The 21,617-nt window shown below is 38.3% G+C and overlaps 1 protein-coding gene across 1 annotated transcript in view; it reads right to left on the bottom strand.

Annotated features, from left to right (window-relative positions):
• LOC146471370 (uncharacterized) overlaps positions 1-20,152 on the bottom strand; it is a 39,935-nt gene extending 19,783 nt beyond the window's left edge. The window contains exons 1-4 of the mRNA XM_085120982.1: positions 19,970-20,152; positions 19,018-19,093; positions 14,425-14,484; positions 8,589-13,639 (exon numbers count right to left, since the gene is read on the bottom strand). Coding sequence (XP_084977108.1) covers positions 9,264-13,628 — 4,365 coding nt within the window. The 5' untranslated portion in view covers positions 13,629-13,639; positions 14,425-14,484; positions 19,018-19,093; positions 19,970-20,152 and the 3' untranslated portion in view covers positions 8,589-9,263. The remainder of the gene's footprint in view (positions 1-8,588; positions 13,640-14,424; positions 14,485-19,017; positions 19,094-19,969) is intronic.
• Between the last annotated feature and the right edge of the window lie 1,465 nt (positions 20,153-21,617).

The raw sequence follows: 21,617 nt of genomic DNA on the forward strand, positions 1-21,617 counted from the left end.
ATTTTTTGTGAAGTTGAAGTTTATTTAGAAAGCTATACAAAATTCAGTGTTAAACTATTCTAGTACCCAGATCTTCTCACTCTTTGGGAGAGAATATCTGGTAAAATCCTTTTTCGTGTGATTGTTATATAATATATTGAAGTAAGCAAAACCAATAAGTGTAACATTATTAGCGGTGCCTACCAATGGCTACTTGTGCAATTTTTATTATTTACGATAAACAATAACTACAATGCATAGCGGCAGGATCTAAAGTTATATGTCACTAGTGTGGAGAAGGTAAAAGCGACGCGAAAGGAATTAATGATACTGGCTTGACGATGCAAAATGTTCATGTCGTTTTATCTTTTATAAGTTTAAATCTATTCATGGGTTATGAGTATTTCATATTCATTTCATCGTTTTATCATTCTCGTTATGTTGCATGTGCGACAAAATTCTGATTGTTAAACTCTTTATTAGTTGTTGTCTTCAAGTATTTATCGTCCTACAATGGAATTGTTTACATCTGCACCAATTACACGCTGCCAAAATTCCGGACAGATAGATAAACGAATTTTTTTTTTTCAACCTTGGTTTTTCAATCTTTGTAGATATTTTCCCGTTTATATTAAGGTTTCTAAAAATTGAAACTTGTAATACATTTAGGCAAGCTCTTAACTCCCATCAGCTGTAATATTTGCGACTGTTATTGTGACAAGCACTTTGATCATTTCTGTTCAGTATATTTGTAAATATGTTGTAATTCGTCTTATACTCGTGATTAAGTTTAAAAATCAACTATCAATAATATAAAAACTTATGGGTTTAGATTATTGTTTTGTTACAGTAAACACCATAGTTGATCATACTTGTTGTTAAGTGATATTGTAAGGATTATGAAAGAAATGTGATGGTATATTTTTTTTTCAGCCATTTAAATCCTAGCAGTATGCAGGATATTTGTCCCATAACCTGGTTTACAGTCAGTCCAGGTCACGCGTGAACAGTAATTCCAAGAATGAAATGAACATTCGAATTTCTCTTTGTAATGTCTGACGTGTGAATGAAATGTTGGACATCTGTCTGGAAGTCGTTCCGAAAAAGACGCATTAACTGAAAAAAAGATTCAAAATACTTGGGAAACAATTGTTATTCTAGAAATATTCACTTTTGCAATGTAAAGAAAAATTCATAGCTTTATACTGTCAAAAGCTGGGGAAATTTATACGGGAACTCTGAAATCTCGTTGGCGATTTTGAAAACTGACATGTAAATTTCAAAACTCCGTTCAAATTTCAAAAATATCGTTCACGCGTGACCTGGGTTGACTGTAATGGCCTTAGCTTCCACGAGTCTCTTGTAGCTCAGTGGTAGAGCATCCGAACTAGTAATCGGAAGGTCTTAGGTTCGACTCCTGATAGGAGCACTCGGATTTTTTGCCAAGTACTTTTATCAACCTTAATGCTTGATATAACTACTATTAAATTCTGCACCTCAAAATATCTGCAATCTTTTTACTTCTACACAAGACATACATCAGTACAATACTCGCTCAGCACCTTCTGGTAACTACTATATTAATTATTCTAGGCTCAATCATCATAAAAACTCTTTTTCCATCGTTGGAGCTAAAATTTGGAATAGCATTCCCGAAAGCTACCGAAGACTGCCAAAGCACATATTCAAAAAGAAAATTCAAGCATTACTATTTAAACTTTAGAAACTCTGGACAGTTATGCTGACATTAGCGCTCTTATTTCTGAAATAAGAAAAGTCATCTTAATTATAATTCAATCATACATCATAATTTTTTTTTCTTCACTTTACATTACTTTTTACTCTTTTGACAAATAATGTATTCAAAACTGACTTTTTTAACGCCTTCAAATAGTAATTCGTTTATGTATGTCCTTAACACGGCCTGCCTAGATTAGCTCGCTATTTGCAGGCGGTGTTCATTTGTAAGTAACGTTTGAAAACACTTAATAAAACTTGAAACTTGAAACTTGAACTTTTTTCCGATTTATGCCTGTGGCACTTTCTAGAATAATACATCATTCTCATTGTAAGGATTACTAGTCTTATAGTACGCCTGTAAGCTATGATGTATCTGCCTTTGCTGTCAGTTGTGTCAACATTCGATGAGGGTTGTTCAATACTCACCACTTGTTCGGCGGGTCGTGAAAGTGCGTTTTCAACTCGTACGACTTGTAAACAATTGTTCCACTGGAATATTAGAATATCAGAAAATCAATCCTTATAAACGCTTATGACTGCAAAAAAAATGAGCCGTCCACTCTGTTGTTCAGCTGTTCATCTACTTTCGCGGGTTCGTTAACTCGGTTTCTCGTTCGCTCGTTTTCGCCGACAAGCGCTCGGTCGACCGTTTGATCATTAACTTGGAAAAGGATTTTAAGAAAAAAAATGGAGGGATGTAGCTGTGCCAGAAAGCGTCCAGTCGTGTTTTGAATTTTTCATACATTTCCCTGTATTTTTTCCCGCGCACTATTTTTAGCTGCAGTTCACGCCTGATACAGACAAATGTATGGAAATGTCACAACGCAATTATATATAGATGCTCTCTAGCACAGCTACATTCCTCAGTTATTTTCTGTAAAATCCTTTGCATAGTGCCTAAAGTTTCTAATTCATGAATTTTTCAGAAGCGATGTTTTATGAAAATTATTTGACATCGGATTTCCATAAAAACACTGTTATTTCAAGACGTGTTTGCCTGCTCGTCAAAATGGCGTCGAAAACCTTGATAAGGCCTGTTTCCTTGGCAACCGCGCGGTTAAGATGGAAGAAACCTCCAGAGGTCGTCCGTTTTTTCTGGAAAAATTTCCTTTGATCCGAAAATTTTGGCTTAGTAGAAAAAGTACCTCTGCTTTTATTTGCCTATTTGTACTTCTTGGATTCAGAACACGACAAAGCGTCAAGTTTGTTAAGCAGAGTCATGTTCTCAGTGAATTTTGTACAACGTTCGATTCCGTATACAGCTCAAAGACACACAATGAAAGTCACAAACCAAACGCCTCCCTGCAGAATTCAGAAAAACTGTAATGTTACTTTTATCTTGCTCTTTAGTCTTTAGTACTGTGGTGAAAAAAGTGCGACGTTGGATTTAGAGGAGAGTGATAATGATAAAGGGCAGTTGCAAAACTCCGGCGATTTCTTAGTTTTGGGAACAGCTAGAAACGTATTACAGTTAAAATCGACATTAGAGTAAGAGCACAAAATTTGGCCACTCCGTCAGGCTAGTCTACAATTCCTCCACTTACAAGTGGTCGCAAATGTCATTAGTATCTCTAGTGAGTCACGTTTGGAGACAAGAAAGCGCACACAGTCAGTACACAACTGGATCGTATACGGAAAAGATAAGGACATGGCATGAGTATGAGATCCATATAATGATCAGTAAACGTTAGGGTATGCCAAGAAAATAAGCAAATTTTATCCTGAGTTTTATACACTTGCACCAGGATTCCGTATACATAAGTACAAGCTAAGGAATCAAACCAATACTGGTCATTCTACAGTCCTTGTACATCGATGCCCCATCCGTCAGTACTTGTCACCGTACACGTGATGTATACAGATTCGTTATACCAACCCTCATTTCATTCAGTGTATCTTGCGTTCCGTTACTTGGTGGATAAGCGCAGGGTCCATAGAGAGAAGTAGTCAATCAATCAATCAGTCAGTCATTCAATCAGTCAATCAATCATTTTTTGCCACTTTATATACCTAAGAGCTAGAGAGCTCGAGCGACATTAGTCTTTACCACCCTGATTCAATTTAGCCTCCCTCGCAGACGCTCTTTTGGCTCGTCACGCAATCTTACCTCCACAACCAGGAAAGATTGCGTGACGAGCCAAAAGAGCGTCTGCGAGGGATCGGGCTAGATATAGATTCAATTACAATAGCGAATGTGTCAGGTAACATCAGTAGGAATAGAATACCATCTTCGACGAAACCATTGAGTGGGGAGGTGTTGACGTCGAATCAAAATTATTTGCAAAATTTGCAACATGGACTAATGTCTCAAAAAACACTTCTACAAACTACGACCGGACTCAGTAGAACAATTCCCTGTTGAGATTTGGGAAGTCAAATGGTAACTAGCCTATCATGCTAAATAAACACAGATGAACGTCACCGATTTCGGACAGCTAAATACTCGACGACAGTATTGCAGCCATACGCTAAGACGAGTCCAGACCGTAATATGTGAAAATATGCATGGTTCACTGGCGAGTACTTAAAGCCCAGTCTCCTGCATTCAAGGCAGACGTGATAACCACTACACTACAGACGAACCTACAGTGATCTGCAGTGAAGAAATCCAGTGATCTTAACAGAAACTCCTGAAACCTTAAAGAAGATTGGAAATTTGGCAGTCACCAAAATCTGTGTATTCACTGTCAACATCTCTGAACGAGACTTGATACTTCTCGGTGGACAGCTGCTTCCCATCTCGAGGCCTGTGAGCTCCGGCTTACAACTCACCTCAGAAAATATCGTATTTTTGTCACTGCCTTAGCATAAAAAATCTAACAAGGCACTTGTTTAGAGTGATTACATTTATTTTCTTTCATAATTAGTTCTTATTCTTTTTTTGCCACTCCGAAGTGAGCTGGGTAGGCAGCTCCTCTTAATCAACCAATGACCCAAGACCACATAGCTTAATGACGAAACCGCGTATAAGCTTAGTCAGTTGAAAGAAAAGTTAGAAAACGACTTCAAATGATAATTAAAAATTGCAACCTCTATAGGCGTTTCTTGCCATATGGCCACATAAGCCTCTGTAAATTTGAGGTTTTTCAAGAGGGATATTTCAAGTTTCAGCATTCCCCACTCACATTTGCCATTAGATGTTGCAGTCTCTTTAAATTATCGTATATTTTTGGCTGTCTAGTTGAGTTTTTAAGATGTTCGATAATTTTTGATAATGGCAGATCACACACTGCACCCGACCGATTCATCCCCAGTCATCTCTGCTGCCTTTTTTCGCGAGGGTCGTTTACCCTCGTAAGCGCTTCTCCCCAAAGACAAGAAAGGCGACTAGGGACGAGTCATTTACGAGGAGTTGGGTTCGGATTTAGTTCAAACAAAGTTTGGTTCATGATCCGTTAATAACGGTGCCTACTTTTGTTCCTGCGCATACGTTCTGCGCATCTCGAGATACTCGAGTTTCCTATGTGTGCTACCTACTAATACAAGGATATTTTTGCGCGGTTTAAAACTATGCAGTGAAAGCATAACTTAAGGCGGGGGTACACCTGAAAGCCGTTTTCACGCCGCTTTTAATCGGTTCAACGGAAATATCTCGTTCGCGTTTCAAGCAATACAAAAACCCTATGCTCATTACACAAATCAATGTTTTGGGGTGTTTTGTAAATTTTTGGGTGATTTTTAGGTATATTTGGGAGGAGATAGTTTTTCTCAAAAGAGTAGTAAAATTAAGAGAAATAAGAAATATTGAAGATTTAGTGAAGTTTTAAAATTAGAATTTGCGGTTAATAATTAATAGACGGATACCAAGTTAGTCCACTAGCAACCTGCGGCGCTCTTGCGTGGTTATCGACTGTCTGTTAGTGTTCCAATTCCATTTTCTTTCTTCTATCCGTTCTTAAAACCTCTTCAAATTTCACTCAAATTCAAGTGTACCCCGCCTTAACAAGTGCTCTTGGTATCCAAAAAGAACATTGAGGGTAATCATGCATTTTCCAGAGATAATAAATCTTTAATTTGGAAATAAAACGCCATACATTGCTTTGTATTTCACTGTTTTTTTTTTTATAATTGTTGCTTAATTATCTCTAAAAAATGCGTGGTTACCTACAATTTTCTTTTCGGACTCCAATAGCCCTTACTAAGATCTGCTTTACCCGCATAGTCATCAACCGCGCAAAAATACTTCTTCATTAGTAGGCACCAACCTGAAACCTCAAGATAGGGAAAGTAATTGCTTATGCGTGGTCAAAGAAAATAGACAATAAGAAAGAACAATGAATATTGTGTTGCTCGCACTCGCTCGCGTCTGGCCTCGTAGCTCAGTCGGTAGAGCAGCAGTGATCAAATATGGCGGCCGTGGGCACGTTTTTTTTCTTGTGCGGTCTGCCATTTCCTTCCTTACTAACGCTCAATGGGAAACTGATTGGTTCACTAAGCACTTCAACATACACTGTAGAGTTAATTCTCTGAGCCGTCATTTTGAACATAAAAGAGAAGAGTGCCATTTTATTGTAAAATATAAACGGCAGACGAATCCTAACGGCGGAGATGGCGAAAAATAAACAAAATGGCTAGAACAACTGAAATATGTTATAAGAAATTAGCCATTTTATTGTAGCCTGCTTTGTTAGATAAAGTTTATAAACCCGGGGTTGGGAGAGGTGGGGGCGGGATGGGGCTGGAATTCAAGAAAGTTTTATACGGTGAGGCCTCGCCCCAAGGTCCACATCCTGACGGTCACCCTTTATTTACCATTTTGACCGGAAAGGTAACTCTTTCATATACTTTTCATAGGAAATGGTACCCCTCTCAGGCTTTCTCATCAAAACCACTAAAGGAACTTTAATATGAGCTAGAGGTGATCCGACTAGGGAAATAGCTAATCAGCGCATATTCCAGTTATTATCTTAAACAGCCTCTTTATTTAGACTAAGCTGACGACACGATTTACTGAGAAAACTTTAAAAAAAAGCCCTATTAACTAAAAGATGTATATAGAAAACTACTTTTGGTGTAAAAATAATTACTTTAAAAACGAAAGGTCGATAGAGCAGTTTTCATTTCCTGAATATCGAGTGTTGAGGTAATTTTGCATTTGCCTCGGTTTTGTTTGACTTTGTTCCGTGATTGGTTAGCGAAAATCGTGTCTTGCTCGCACACGTTTCAAGTCCCCGCGCTTGGCACCGGTCAAGCGTATTTGCTTCTAGTTGTGATTGGTTCGTTGCGCCGTTTAAGTCAATTTTGATCGGCAAGAGTGGTTACAGTGGTTTTGGTTTCGAGGTACTTAATAGACCTTATTCGCGCTATGTAGTAATGACCCAGTAATTGCCTATTACAAACCACGTGACATTCTCAGCAGAATCGATCCTCTGTCGATTTTGAAGTAAAGAAAGCATGACAGCGTGAATATGACCACTGAATTCTAAAAGAGATTATTCTCAGCATAATGTCACATGATCTGTATTGGGGCAATAAAACAAGAGAGTGAACAAGATCCATTGAAAACAGCGCTAACGGTTTTAAAACGCGGGTTGTTTTAATACTACTCTTCAACGTTAACTTCAGTTGTAAGCTAATTAAAAACGGTTCTATGATCTGAAATATCTCAGGGAAATAATTCAACGTCAGCTCTTCTACTTTAACAGCGAAAGTAAATGACAAATAACACAAATAACTGTAATTTTCTTCCCTGACAATTACAAGTGAATTGAAACTAATATACATAAAGCTTTGTACAAAAATTACAATGTCACGAGCAAAAATTTGCGGAAACCTCTCAGTGAACATGTTGCTTGGAAAAAGGTTCAGTTGTGAACTATTGTTACTTATGTTGAAAAATGTCAGAATAAAATCGTAGTCCTGTAGCGTGTCAAAATTTTGCATTGGATTACAAAAATAAATTAATTTAAATTAGTGAATATAGGTTTTAGAATCACAGCGACGCAATGTGCGAATGAAGAAAGTTCATGAAAAAAACCAATGAGCTTAATAAATAGCTTATCCGATACCTTTTAAATTTCACTTTGACGTTTTCTACAAATAACAGCAATGCCTGATTGCTTAAAGGGCCAAGGCCACAGAGTTTTGGGTGCTCGTGTGCATTTTCGTTGACTATGAGTTCTAAACGCGCAAATGGCGATACAAAATTTATTCATAGATGAAATCACGGCCACATAACATATAAAGACAATTTCTGAACATTATAGATCATACTTTCATGCCGCAAATTGAGATAAACTTGAAAAACAGTCCGGCTTTACCAAAATGGAATCTCTTTTAATCTTGTCTACGTTTGCCTATACAAACTGCTTTTAAGCTTCCTTGTTTTTGTTGTGTGTTTTCCTATAGCATAAAGCGGTTTTGAGGATTCATTCAATTCTATGACGAGTGTTCAACGTGTTAAAATGCCCTCAAATTGCGTGACCTAGCCCCTTTAACTGCAAGGATTTGATTGCCAATGCCAACAGGCTCCTTTCGATATATCAAAATTGAGCTTGATAACAAAGCTAAGAGGACACAAACAAAGAAAACTGAATAATCATATCTTTATTTATTTCCGTTGTTTGTGTCCCCTGGACCTGGATAGGTAGGTAGGTAGGTAGGTAGGTAGGTAGGTAGATGGATGGATGGATGGATAGATAGAAAATGGAAAAGTAAAGATAATGCCTTAACATTATACAACTCTTCCTACAACAGTCACGTGACTTTCTTATTCACGATAATGCTAGAGGCAACACGGTTTCGAGTTTACGACTTTATCAAAGAGGTTGCCTACTGATACAGATGTATTTTTTGCTTAGTTTATGACTATGCGAGAAAAGCATCTTAGCAAGGGCTATTGGAATCCAAAAAGAAAATTGGGGGGAAACGATACATTTTTTTTATAGATAATTAAGCAACGAGAATTCTGAAAGGTGCTGAAATACAAAGCAATGTATACCATTTTTTCCCAAATTGTAGCTTACTTATCTCTTAAAAATGCGTGGTTACCCCAAATTTTAGTTTTATATCTCATTAACCCTTGCCAAGAACTGTTTTTCCTGCGTCCTTATAAACCGCACAAAAATATCTCTGTTTTACAAGGCATCGCCGATAAGAAATCTGACTTTCTCAGACCATCTAAAGATGCGCAGAATGTATGCGCAGCAAAAGTAGGCACCGTCCTTACGCCGCTGAGTACTCTTCTTATCAGATCTACCATCCGCATCTTCCTTTGCGTGTGACAATGCAAAAACGGAGATGTCAAACGGAGCAGTTTTTCTGTACACCTTTTGATTGCTTTCACTAGAAAGTAGTAACAAAATGTTTAATCGAAATGCCTTGAAGGTCATGTCTTGGGAACATCTTTCAATCGGCGAGGAGGTTAGCTTTTCGACAGTCGATTTATAAAGCACGCCCTTTCTCCTTTCATCTTCTCCGTTTTCTCGTGTTTTCCTTTGACCTCATCTTGTTTTCTAATGTATTGGTACTGTATTTTTTTCTTATTCTAGGTTCCTACTTGTTACGTTATTAAACCAGATCATTCTTTTCAGGGTTACTTTAGTTCAGGTTAATTTAGCTGACACCTCCATCTTCTTTCTAATGTTTAGCGCCTTTTTGTAACATTCTTTTGCTTGTTCGTACTTTCCAATATTCCTGTAATCAACTGCCAAGTTGTGATAGCTCTTCGCTACATCACCGTGTTCCTTTCCATGAATCTTCTCTCTAATATTTAGCGCCTTTATGTCACATTCTATAGCTTGTTCGTGCTTTCCAATATTCCCATAATCAACTCCTAAGTTGTGATAGCTCCTTGCCACATCACCGTGTTCCTGTCCATGAATCTTCTCTCTAATATTCAGCGCCTTTATGTCACATTCTATAGCTTGTTCGTGCTTTCCAATATTCCCATAATCAACTCCTAAGTTGTGATAGCTCCTTGCCACATCACCGTGTTCCTGTCCATGAATCTTCTCTCTAATATTCAGCGCCTTTATGTCACATTCTATAGCCTGTTCGTGCTTTCCAATATTCCTGTAGTCACCTGCCAAGTTGTGATAGCTGCCTGCCACATCACCGTGTCCCTGTCCATAAATCTTCTCTCTAATGTTTAGCGCCTTTATGTCACATTCTATAGCTTGTTCGTACTTTCCAATATTCCTGTAATCAACTGCCAAGTTGTAATAGCTCCTGGCTACATCACCGTGTTCCTGTCCATAAATCTTCTCTCTAATGTTCAGCGCCTTTATGTCACATTCTATAGCTTGTTCGTACGTTCCAATATTCCTGTAATCAACTGACAAGTTGTAATAGCTCCTGGCTACATCACCGTGTTCCTCTCCATGAATCTTCTCTCTAATGTTTAGCGCCTTTATGTCAAATTGTATAGCTTGTTCGTGCTTTCCAATAATCCTGTATTCGACTGCCAAGTTGTAATAGCTGTCTGCCACATCACCGTGTTCCTCTCCATGAATCTTCTCTCTAATGTTTAGCGCCTTTTTGTCACATTCTATAGCTTGTTCGTGCTTTCCAATAGTCCCATAATCAACTCCTAAGTTGTGATAGCTCCTTGCCACATCACCGTGTTCCTGTCCATGAATCTTCTCTCTAATATTCAGCGCCTTTATGTCACATTCTATAGCTTGTTCGTGCTTTCCAATATTCCTGTAGTCACCTGCCAAGTCGTGATAGCTCCAGGCCACATCACCGTGTTCCTCTCCATGAATCTTTTTTCTAATGTTCAGCGCCTTTATGTCACATTCTATAGCTTGTTCGTGCTTTCCAATATTCCTGTAATCATCTGCCAAGTTGTGATAGCTGCCAGCCACATCACCGTGTTCCTTTCCATGAATCTTCTCTCTAATATTCAGCGCCTTTGTGTCACATTCTATAGCTTGTTCGTTCGTTCCAATATTGCTGTAATCAACTGCCAAGCTGTAATAGCTCCTGGCCACATCACCGTGTTCCTCTCCATGAATCTTCTCTCTAATGTTTAGCGCCTTTATGTCACATTCTATAGCTTGTTCGTACTTTCCAATACTGCTGTAATCACCTGCCAAGTTGTAATAGCTGTCTGCCACATCACCGTGTTCCTGCCCATGAATCTTCTCACTAATGTTTAGCGCCTTTTTGTGACATTCTATAGCTTGTTCGTACTTTCCAATATTCCCGTAATTAACTCCTAAGTTGTGATAGCTCTTAGCCACATCACTGTGTTCCTTTCCATGAATCTTTTCTCTAATGTTTAGCGCCTTTATGTCACATTCTATAGCTTGTTCGTTCTTTCCAATATTCGTGTAACAAGCTGCCAAGTTGTGATAGCTTAAGGCCACATGACCGTGTTCCTTTCCATGAACCTTCTCGTTAATGTTTAACGCCTTGTTGCCACATTCTATAGCTTGTTCGTACTTTCCAATATTACTGTAATTAATTGCCAAGTTGTGATAGCTTTTGGCCACATCACTGTGTTCCTTTCCATGAACCTTCTCTTTGATGTTCAACGCCTTTTTGTCACATTCTATAGCTTGCTCGTACTTTCCAAGTTTCCAGTAAGCAACTGCCAAAGTGTGATAGTTTTTGGCCGCATGCTTGTGTTCTTGCATCTTCTTTGCCGTGTTTTTCTCACAGATCACTTGTGCCTTGCTGTAAAGCTCCTTAGCCATATCATGTTGTCGCATTGCGTCATGAATGCGTGCCATGAAGTTATAACTACGAGCAACCTTCAGATGTTCCTCACCATAAATCGTTCTGTTGATTTTTAAAGCTTCTTTGTGATAAAATAATGCTGGCTTAAAATCGTCCATGTCAAAAGCTACGTATCCACGTAGCTTAAAAATCTTTGATTTTACCTTGGAGGACTCGATTTCTGTGGAAGCATCGTTTTTAATCAAATCACAAACAATTTCGCAAAATCTGCTTGCGTGTTTTAGTTGAGAGAGAAACCAACAGGCTTTGGCAGTGTACCTGATACATGAAATAACTTTCTCAGGATCAATAGAGGAGGTGACAATTGTATTGTTAATGTTAGGAAAAGCAATGTCACAAAAAACTCTGCTGTGTGAGGCAACTTTTCGTAACTGAACATTTCCATAGCCAGCTGTTGACAAACATTCTTTAAGATGGGTTTCAAAGACATTTATTGCTGTCGCAATACAATGATGCCTCTGTGAATCGGAATCAAAGATATTAGCAGCTGTTAGTGCATCATGGACAATGTTATGCAACCGTATAAACGTAGAGCATTCGTCTTTAACAAGCAGGGAAGATTTCAATATGTCTGCTTTTATTAACTCTTTGATTGTGTGGCCGTTTGCGCTAGCCGCTACAAAGTCCACCACAATGTCTACTGCGATCGATTCTGAAGCACACATCGAAAGAAACAAGAAGGTCTGACGAATGACGTCATTGGTGTCCATTGCTCTTTGTAATGCCATTTTTACTGCAGATGTCATGGTTTCCGAATACGCCGGATTCTGGGCTGCAAGAGTCTCTTCAGTTGCTTCTAGTTGACCTTGACGTAAAATTTTCAGGTAATCTTTCCAGCTGAAATTTGGAGAACCACCGCTGACAATGCTTTGCACAAAATAGGCAGCAGCTGCCAAGGAAAGCGGTTGATACTCAAGAACCTCGGCAACCACCTCTACATGCTGTTGATCAGAAATCTGCGACACTCGCTTTAATAGTTCCATTGCATCGTCTTGCTGCATTCCTTGACTGAGTGATTCATGGTAAGTCAGAGGAGCATTAGAGGGAATTGCAGTGCTGTCTTGAGTTGTAATCAATAACTGACCGCGACCCCACTCATTACTTGCAGTCTGGGGCAGGTAGCTTCGGACCATACGCAAATCAACAACACCATCCACTATAATCAACCAGCTTTCAAACTTGGCAACCTTTGAAGGAATCATGGACATCGCCTTCTTAAGGGTGTCGACAGGGTTAAATGGTTTCGATTTCTCCATCTCAGTAATTGCATACTCTGTTATTCCTAACCTTTTAGCCAGGGCAACGTACGAGTCAGCAAGGGTCTCAAGAGATTTAGCATTCAGGGTAGCAACAAACGTAAGACCCGTGTCTGAGTCTCGTGATTTTAAGTTGTAGAAATCATCTCCAATTTGACGTGCAAGTTGACTTTTGCCACATCCAGGATTTCCAGACAGATAAATGGTGCTAACTTTGCCGTTACTCCCGTCATAAAGTTCTTGCATCTTGTTTGTAATCCTTTTAATGTCACTGGAACGTCTGATAATATCATGAGGTGGCATAAATGGTAAAGAGGAAAATGATTCAATCTTGGAATTAATTTCCTGTGTGAGAACCTTGTTTTCAACTTGCGTCCTCTGTAGGGTGTTTGTCGTTGCATCCAAGTCTGATTTTACTTGATCCAGTTCAGTCTTGAGATCCACAATTCTCTTCTTCAAGTTTTTGACTTCTTCCGTGGGGAACCCTGACTGGTTTGTGACATCCTCGATCGCACGCACGGGAAGACCCAAACTTGTAAATGCGTTTAACACTCTTGTTACATAAGCTTGAAATTCAGCATGTTTGAGTTCGTCATTGGTGATATGAGCTACGTCATTTCTTACCAGACGTAGATCGTCGACAGCACCGCGGATCACTGGGCCAAGGGTGGAGCCGATGGCGTTCGAAACAAGAAAAACCGAAAACAAACAACTGCAATCCCACTCGGAAGAATTACCATTGTGTATTATATTCAGAAACCGGCCATTCATTGTTGTCTTTTTCCGTTTAGTTTCTTCGTAATGGAAATCGTTGCCATTTCGAGCCGTGTCTAGCCATGGTCCATACGAAGTTGTGCTGTAACGAAAATCCCATTCCTGTTTGAAGATCTTTCGAAGTCCCTCTGGAAGTAACTTGACAGCAATGTGACACATTCGAAAATAATTCAGTTGCTCCGATGAGTACTCCATTGTTGGCGAGCCTGTAAAGCGAAACCTTTCGACGATTAATCCTTAAATATGAAAACAAAGTGACCGTTCTTCCTTCCTTTTTGTCATGTGCCCCGCTAAGTAAAACTAGTATTTTTAGAACCCCCCCCCCCCCTATTCCCTCATTTGACGTCAAGTGTAACCCATTTCCCGTTTTCTTTACCTTTCGTTCTTGAGTGGGGAGGGGTCAAGCAAAGAGGGGGGAGGGGAGAGTATAGGCTCGATTTCCAGCCGGTGTTCGGGAAACGAGCCCGCGCTCCTCCCCCGAAAAGTCTTTTCTCGGGAAGGAACAAAGACCGGATTCGAAAGAGCAGCGGAAATCGAGCCTAGGGAGAGTAATGATCTTGGATGAATAAAATTGAATAGTTTTAACATGAATACGGGTTTTGTGTGGTAAACCATAGAGGGTGATAATTTTTGGGGGGCGAAAGCTACCTTTCCTTTAATGTAGTAGCAATTTGATGTGATAAACGCATCCTTCGAAATTCACCTTTTATACGCTCTAATATGTCGAAATATGCATCTTCTGCAAAAAACTTTTCAATAATATAAATTATGTATCATTATTATACCAAATATTCCCCCCCCCCCCCCCCTACAAAGTCTTAACCTTCAGAAAGTGAAGATAAAAGCAATTAAAAGGGGAGTTGGAGGAAGTCACACCTTTCAAACAAATGAATGGAAAAGGAGTTTACTCAAAAGTCCACAATGAATAATGGCTACTCAATGTGCTATAAGGGGAAAGCGTAAGGAGATCTGAATATCACGGTAGTCATACCTGGTATCAACTCCTGGTTTTCACCTCTTCCTTGATATTTCCCACCTCTGTACTTTGTTTCTGTTACAAAGCATTACAAATACAATATTAACATTGTTTGTCTTTTCTCCCACCCCCACCCCCTCAAAATACCAAACTTTTATCCCTGTTTCCAGCCTCTCCCTAAGCATCCCTCTCTCTACCTCCACAAGTCAATTGTTAGTCGAAAATACTTGGTTGACTTTTAAAAAAATCTTGTTTCTTTACCTACAACAGGCAGGCTGTCCTAACGGCTAAGTGCCAAGCGACATCCTGTATTTAAGTAACTGTAACTCAGTTGCAAAATTTGTGGTTTGATTGTCATTGTTAATTTATAATAAACACTATAGATTTATCCTGAGAACCTTTAACCATCTGGGCCCCAGTACTGAGTAGTGACCAGAATCTATTTTCCTCTTACAATGTCACTACTTCATCAAACATGCTGGGTAAATCAATAAAGTAAATGATCAACAAAGATAAAATTTCTTGATGTTGAAACAAATTCTCCCAAATGCATCTATATAAAAATTAAACAAAACGGTGAGAAGAGTCTGCACATTGATTCTGGAACTCAAACAGCTAAGAGAGTAAGGCAATTGATCAAAAGGGTATTGATGGAGATGAAATATGTGAAATACATGTGTTTGAGCCACAGATGAAAGAGTGAATAAGAGAGAGAACATCAGAATTGTGTAAACAACTTAAGCAGTTGTAAACAGAGGCAGCCCAAGCTCATACCAGTAGAGAGTGTTTAATAATTAATTGCTAGTGGGACAATGACCTTTGAGTGCAAGTGTTACAGGCCACCGGTGAGAGTTATAACACGTTAAAAGACTGTGAGCTTGGTCTGTCTGTGTTGTAAAAAGATTAAGCTTAAAAAAATTCAGGCTTGAATGGGAATCAAACCCATGATCCGTGTGATATTGGTGCACTAGGTGCACTATCAACTGAGAAATCAAGCCAACTGGGAGCTGGCCATCATGGGAATTTGCATTATACCAGTAGAGGTGAAGTGATGGAAGAAGGTGAACTGCAGATGAAAGAATGAATAAATGAAAGACCATCCCCTTTAGACATCCTTCATTGTTTTCATCCATTTTCATAAATTATAGTGAGGCCATGTTAGGGTTTTAGGGTTTTGGATTATTAGGGGTTTTTTAGACAAGGAATATGGCTTATTGACCACTAAATATTATGGATTATTTGTGTTGCATTTTAGAATTATTAATGGCTTATTATCGGGCATAATTGTCACATCTTTTTTTTTTAATAAAAGCCTCCCCCCCCCCAAAAAAAAAAATATATTAAAAATTAAAATAAAATAAATAAAAAAGTATTAAAAGGTCATAAAAGTTATAAAAAGAATGACACACATTCATCTCCGGTTGGTAACGTCTCTTGGTCAAAATTCCAAGCCCCCAATGCCTGTGTATTAATATAGGTCATAACACTTTCATCAAACATGCGTTCAAAGGTCACAGCCTTAGTAACATAACCTCTGAGTAACCACCCCTACGTTTCATCACTCAGGGGTATAGAAATACAACACCTGACATATCTGACATACAGTACCTATAAGTCTATTCATGTGACACAGGATGGTAAAGGGGGCTTACCATATATAGGTTGTTGTAGAAATTTTTAGTTAAGGGATATATTTTTTTACAAAACTGGGATACAGATTATTTCCAGAATGTTAATGTTGTTGCATGGTTATTCAAATTCCCATGTACAGTTTATGTGTTTGGAGTTAAGTGTTGAGTTTGAAAAAAAGAATAGTAATTAAAAAATTGTCTTTATCATTGGCCAGCAGGGGGAATCATTAAAATCAGAGTTGACCTGAAATCAGAGGAATCTGCATGACCCCAGGCTTGAATGTGCCTTCAATCTTTACATCTATTCCCTATGTTCACATCACTCTTTCTTAAAAGCGAAGATGCTTCTATCTAGATTTTTCAGCTCATGAAACCCACCGAGCTAAAAAAGCGACCAGGGTGCTCATACAATGTACAAAATTATTTCCAGATATAAACAAATTGATGATCAATGACATCAATGGGTAATCAATGAGTAATCAACTGATAACCCATTGTTTATAAAATGGTAATGATCAATGGCTTAAATTGATGACTATTATCGATGAACAAAAATTTTGTGGCCGATCACTCATCGATATCATTAATTACTCATCAATTACATAAGTCATGTATAATTACGTTATGCAGCATTTTTCTATAATATAACGAACTTAGTTTCCTAGTGTTACAAATTTTTATGTGAATGGTTGGCGATGGTGATTAGGCAACAGGAATTGTGCATGCAAGGTTAAATGGGGAAAGTAACTGTAACCTTTAAGTTGCACTAATTTCAACTTTCTGCACTCAATTTCACATTTAGTGCAGAAATTTTCTGCACTACATTTCAAGATCAATTGAGATGCTCTCCACCTGAATCAGATAACATAAATTTTTGTATGTTTATTATATATGATAAAAAAATCTTGGGTGTTTAAATAATATTTCCCTAAATCTTTTCTGCATGTGTATTAAATTTGGCAACTTTTTTTAAAAAGGGGAAAATGCAAAATTTTGTAGGGTGTCTCGAAAACTCAGACCTTAGAAAACTAAGACCCCCTGGATGTCTGGAAAACTCAGACCCCCTGGGTGTCTCGAAAACGCAGACCCAAAAATAGAACAAGTTTACACTGCGTGATGCTGCAAGTCGACTTGCATTGTTTACTGTTCGTAAAATCTGCCAAGAAAAGAAATACAGCTCGCAGTGGTAGATATCTGCACTGATCAAGAAAATAATACTCAACATTGGCATTGATTCTTGGTTTCTTTATGAGTATAAGCCAAGTTTAGCCAAAATGTGATTGTTTTCTAACGCGGTGTGTTGCATGTCATGGTTTTGCAAACAGCGTCATGTGACAGATAGGGTCCTTATATATTCGGCAGATATGTACCACTGCGAGCTGTGTTTCTTTTCTCCGTAGATTTTACGAACAGTAAACAAGTCGGCTTGCAGCATCACGCAGTGTAAACTTGTTCTATTTTTGGGTCAGAGTTTTCGAGATCCCCAGAGGGTCTGAGTTTTCTAAGGTCTCAGGTCTGAGTTTTCGAGGTTTGAGTTGTCGAGACACCCAAAATTTGTACCCTTAAAAGTTAGTAACAACAAGGTAGTTCAGCTCATTTATCTTTTTTTATGTAATTCAGTTCGTCTCACTTTCGGTTTTCATGTTTTTTTATTTTGTCATGAATTTATTTCATTCTATTTCATTCTCCGGAATGTTCTGGAGTGTTCCATGTTGTGAGTTTGCTCAACACCCTTTTCCGGTTGCAAGCTATTTGCATCTCGTCACGCGGCCAGAAGCCCTATTGGGCTATACGGGGATGTGCCGCTGGATAGGGTATGGTTTTTGGCCCGTCTGCCCTGAACTGCAGGTATATAATTTCAAGTGAGTCTGTCCTGGACCCATCCTAGACTCGGGGTATGGTTGCAAGACTGTCATTGACTATTTGGCAACCCTAAATCAGAGACATTTGTCTGTGTTTGTTTTAGTGAACAATGCCTTGCATCAATTAAGTTTCCATCTAAGGTTCACCGCTGTTAATGCGAAATTTTAGGATTTTTTGCCATCACTTCTAGGTATTGTATTATTTTATCTGTTGTGATTGGTGTTAATTCGCGTTTCAATGCGTGGAACATCACGTCAGGTAAGTGACAGTGGGTCTTAAAATGTAATTACTATTGCCAATAAACACTTATGTAAAACAAGAGCTAGAAGTTGTCCTTTGTCCTAAATAGAGTCTTCAAATAGAGGGTGTTGTCCTTCACGCAGGATAGGTATTTAACGTTGTTGTCGTCCTAAACAGGGTCAGGGTTTCAAAACCCCAGCGGCACCCCTATACCTAAACACGGGTCAAGTACCCCCACCCCGCCTCCCCCAACTTTGTCCACATACGTGAATATATGACCTTCAAAAGAATTTTGTACTGCGTGATCAATATATTAATCCCAGAATATTTTCTTGCAGATAGGGAAAGAATTAGGAAAAAAGGTACCTGAGTTATTTGTCCTATGGGGTCCTATGTGTACAAGTGATATGAAAAATAAAAGGGCAGCCAATTTATCTTAAAGACTGTACGGAGGACTGCTGTGCTGACGGCCTAAAGAAACTAAATTTGTTATCCAATATTCCACGAGGGTGGGTTGGACATATGATGATAGATAGCCGACGAGACGCGTAGCGCCGAGTTGGCTATAATTAATCATGTCATATCCAACAAGCCCAAGTGGAATAATTGTTTTATCAAAAACAATCAAGAAATTAATATTGCTAGATCTTACTGATTTCGCTAGTGCAAGAATAACCAACAGACAATCTAATGGTCACGGCATTTCTCGGCCATGGTAAAACTGGCTCATATACCACGGCCGCTAAGCCAATCAAATCCCTTGAATTGCATTATACAATGATTCAGTTTTTAATAATAAATATTTTAACAATAAAAACACTAAGAGAATGAACTAATCCGTAAAAAAACTTTTTAACTTAAGGTTACCCTGTACCTTCAGAGGTGTCTTCAGAGGTGTCTCGCGTCCTAGCGATGTAGCGCGTCCGGTTTAAACTGTAGATACCTGAACCCTTATATCAAATTAAAGCTTATTAATATCATTGTGTCTAAACGAATAGTGATCAGTTTCCTTAATTTATAGAAATCTACATCTGCTAACAATCGCCTTTTTTCCATTTTAAATATATTTATAACCAGCACATTTTAATTTGCATCATTATTTTTATCTTTTAATATGCGATCTTAGACTCTTTTGCATTTCATCCCTTGCCTTCTCTTTTTATATTGTGCTTGCTAAGCATATTTTCACTACGTCGTTCGAGAATTGCATTATATATATATCTGGCTGCCGGCCGGCCTGCAGGTTCGATATAAAAGGAAATAATTCAAAACTGAAAGGCTTTTTGCGGGATCGTGATCGTGATTGGTGATCAGATCTTCTTCAATATGGGGTCTTTATAGACTCTTTTGCATTTCATCCCTTGGCTTCTGTTTTTGTATGCCATATATTAAAATTTGTAAATTGTGCTTGCTAAGCATATTTTCACTACGTCGTTCGAGAAAGCGATTTTATGGCTGCCCCTGGTTCGATAAAGGAAATAATTCAAAACTAAAAGGCGTATTTTTGCGGCATCGTGATCTATAAATCCCAAAATGAAATGGATCATACGTAAGCTTTGTTGTGGATACCGGTAGACGAGTTATTTGTGCCGGTAATCATATTCTGACACATTAAAACAACGTACAAAATCATCCAGCAAAGCAATTAAGACTTCCCCTGTTCCAGGTTTGATAAATTGAATCGCCCAAACTGACTGTATTTTTGACTCAATTAAGTCATAGTTTAAACAGTTCTTGTGATTTTGTCGCAAAACGGCGACGCGACTTTTGGGATTCTGATCTAGCGATCTTGGATCGAGAAGCTTCAATGAAACGTTTTTCCTTACCTGTAGCTCCAACGAGACCTTCTGATGGCGTATATTCCTCTCAACTTAACAGCCAAACCCTGAAAACGAAGCAGGTGAAAATAAGGAATATAAAAGCGAGCAAAATACAGAATGATAAATCATTATCCCTTGATCACCTTCGAATGTTTCCTTGCATACTGTACTTTTTCCGGTTTCGTTTCTATCATTATGGGCAGCACTAACCGGAATCCGGAATGGGGAATCTGGAACCCGGAACCCGGAACCCGGAACCCGAAATCGGAGAGAGAAATATTTCATGGTGAAATATATGACTTGGGGTAATAAAGACGGAATAAAAAAAACTTAAATCACTCGTTGGCATAAAATAAAACAACGCTGTTTATAAAGGAAGCAATAACTTACGGGACAGAGAGAGGCAACGTGAATTCCTTCAGACCGTATGTACAGATGGCGGAATCTCCAATTAAGAAGTGCTGAGGGCTAAAGCGGTAAGTTACCTGAGTGCATACTTTCTTCCTCTTTTGTTTCATCCATTTTCTGGTTACCCCGTTTCAACTTGTTTTAAAAAAAGGCTGTTAAATTTGTCGGAAGGTAGCGAAGTGAAACTACAGGTAGAGTGAGGGAAAATTCCAGGTAAGTCAGCAAATCGGAACCGAAGCGCGCTAGAGGAGCGAAGTCTGATGAAAATCATTTGGTGGATTTACTGATTTTATTCCGGGTCGCAATTTATTTATTTATTCTATAGGCTTTACCCACAAATACCCAAGAACTGTCGAACTACCGAGTTTGTCATGTTGCCGTAAGATTTCGAAATGTACTGGTCAGGTCATAAAGTTGTTATCATTCAGCTGGTGTCTGTAATGCCGAATCTACTCCCGTTAAAAAACGTTGACACGTAGACGGCAGTGAATTGAAGGCCTGCTTGGTGTGGATGTGAGGTGTTCAAATCTTGCAACGAGCTGTGGTTTAATAAGTAGTTCCTCGTTTAAGGGAGTGTAGAGCAAGATTTTAAATTCTCACACAGACTGAAAGTTATCGAGAGCGTGATTCAAAGGGTCAAAGCTCTTAATTTACTTAAATATTTGTCTGTTGAAGAAGACGTTTCAAAACAGTCTTATAGAAGGAAAGAGCACACAGCCCAACTCCTCGTTTCCATAACATGGATAATGATGATGATGATGTACCATAAGTTTTAAAACAATTATTGTTACAGTTTGCAACAGTTAGTTTTGTTTTGTTACAGTTTAATGGAATTTAAATTTACAATTTAATCATTACGGAATTAGCGAAGAAAACACATCGTTTCCTAATCTATTTTAATAGTTATTATTATCATTCAGTTTATTATTATTATTATTATTATTATTATTATTATTATTATTATTATTATTATTATTATTATTATTATTATTATTATTAAAAAAGGTCATAAGGATGATTGTAAGAGTGTGAGGACCCTATGTAAAACCAATTAGCTTGGTTACTTGTAGTTTTTCTTTTACCCCATTTTTTGTGAAGTTCAAGTTAATTTAGCAAAAATGCAAGTTTAATCATAATTCAGTGTCAAACTTCTTCTCACTCTGTGAGAGAGAATATCTGGTAAAACCCTTTTTTACGTGAGAGTTATTGAAGAAAACAAAACCAATAAGTGTAACATTAGCGGTGC

This window comes from Pavona decussata, unplaced genomic scaffold (genome assembly GCF_977016875.1).
Source record: "Pavona decussata unplaced genomic scaffold, jaPavDecu1.1 SCAFFOLD_105, whole genome shotgun sequence".
Classification (NCBI taxonomy): Eukaryota; Metazoa; Cnidaria; class Anthozoa; order Scleractinia; family Agariciidae; genus Pavona; species Pavona decussata.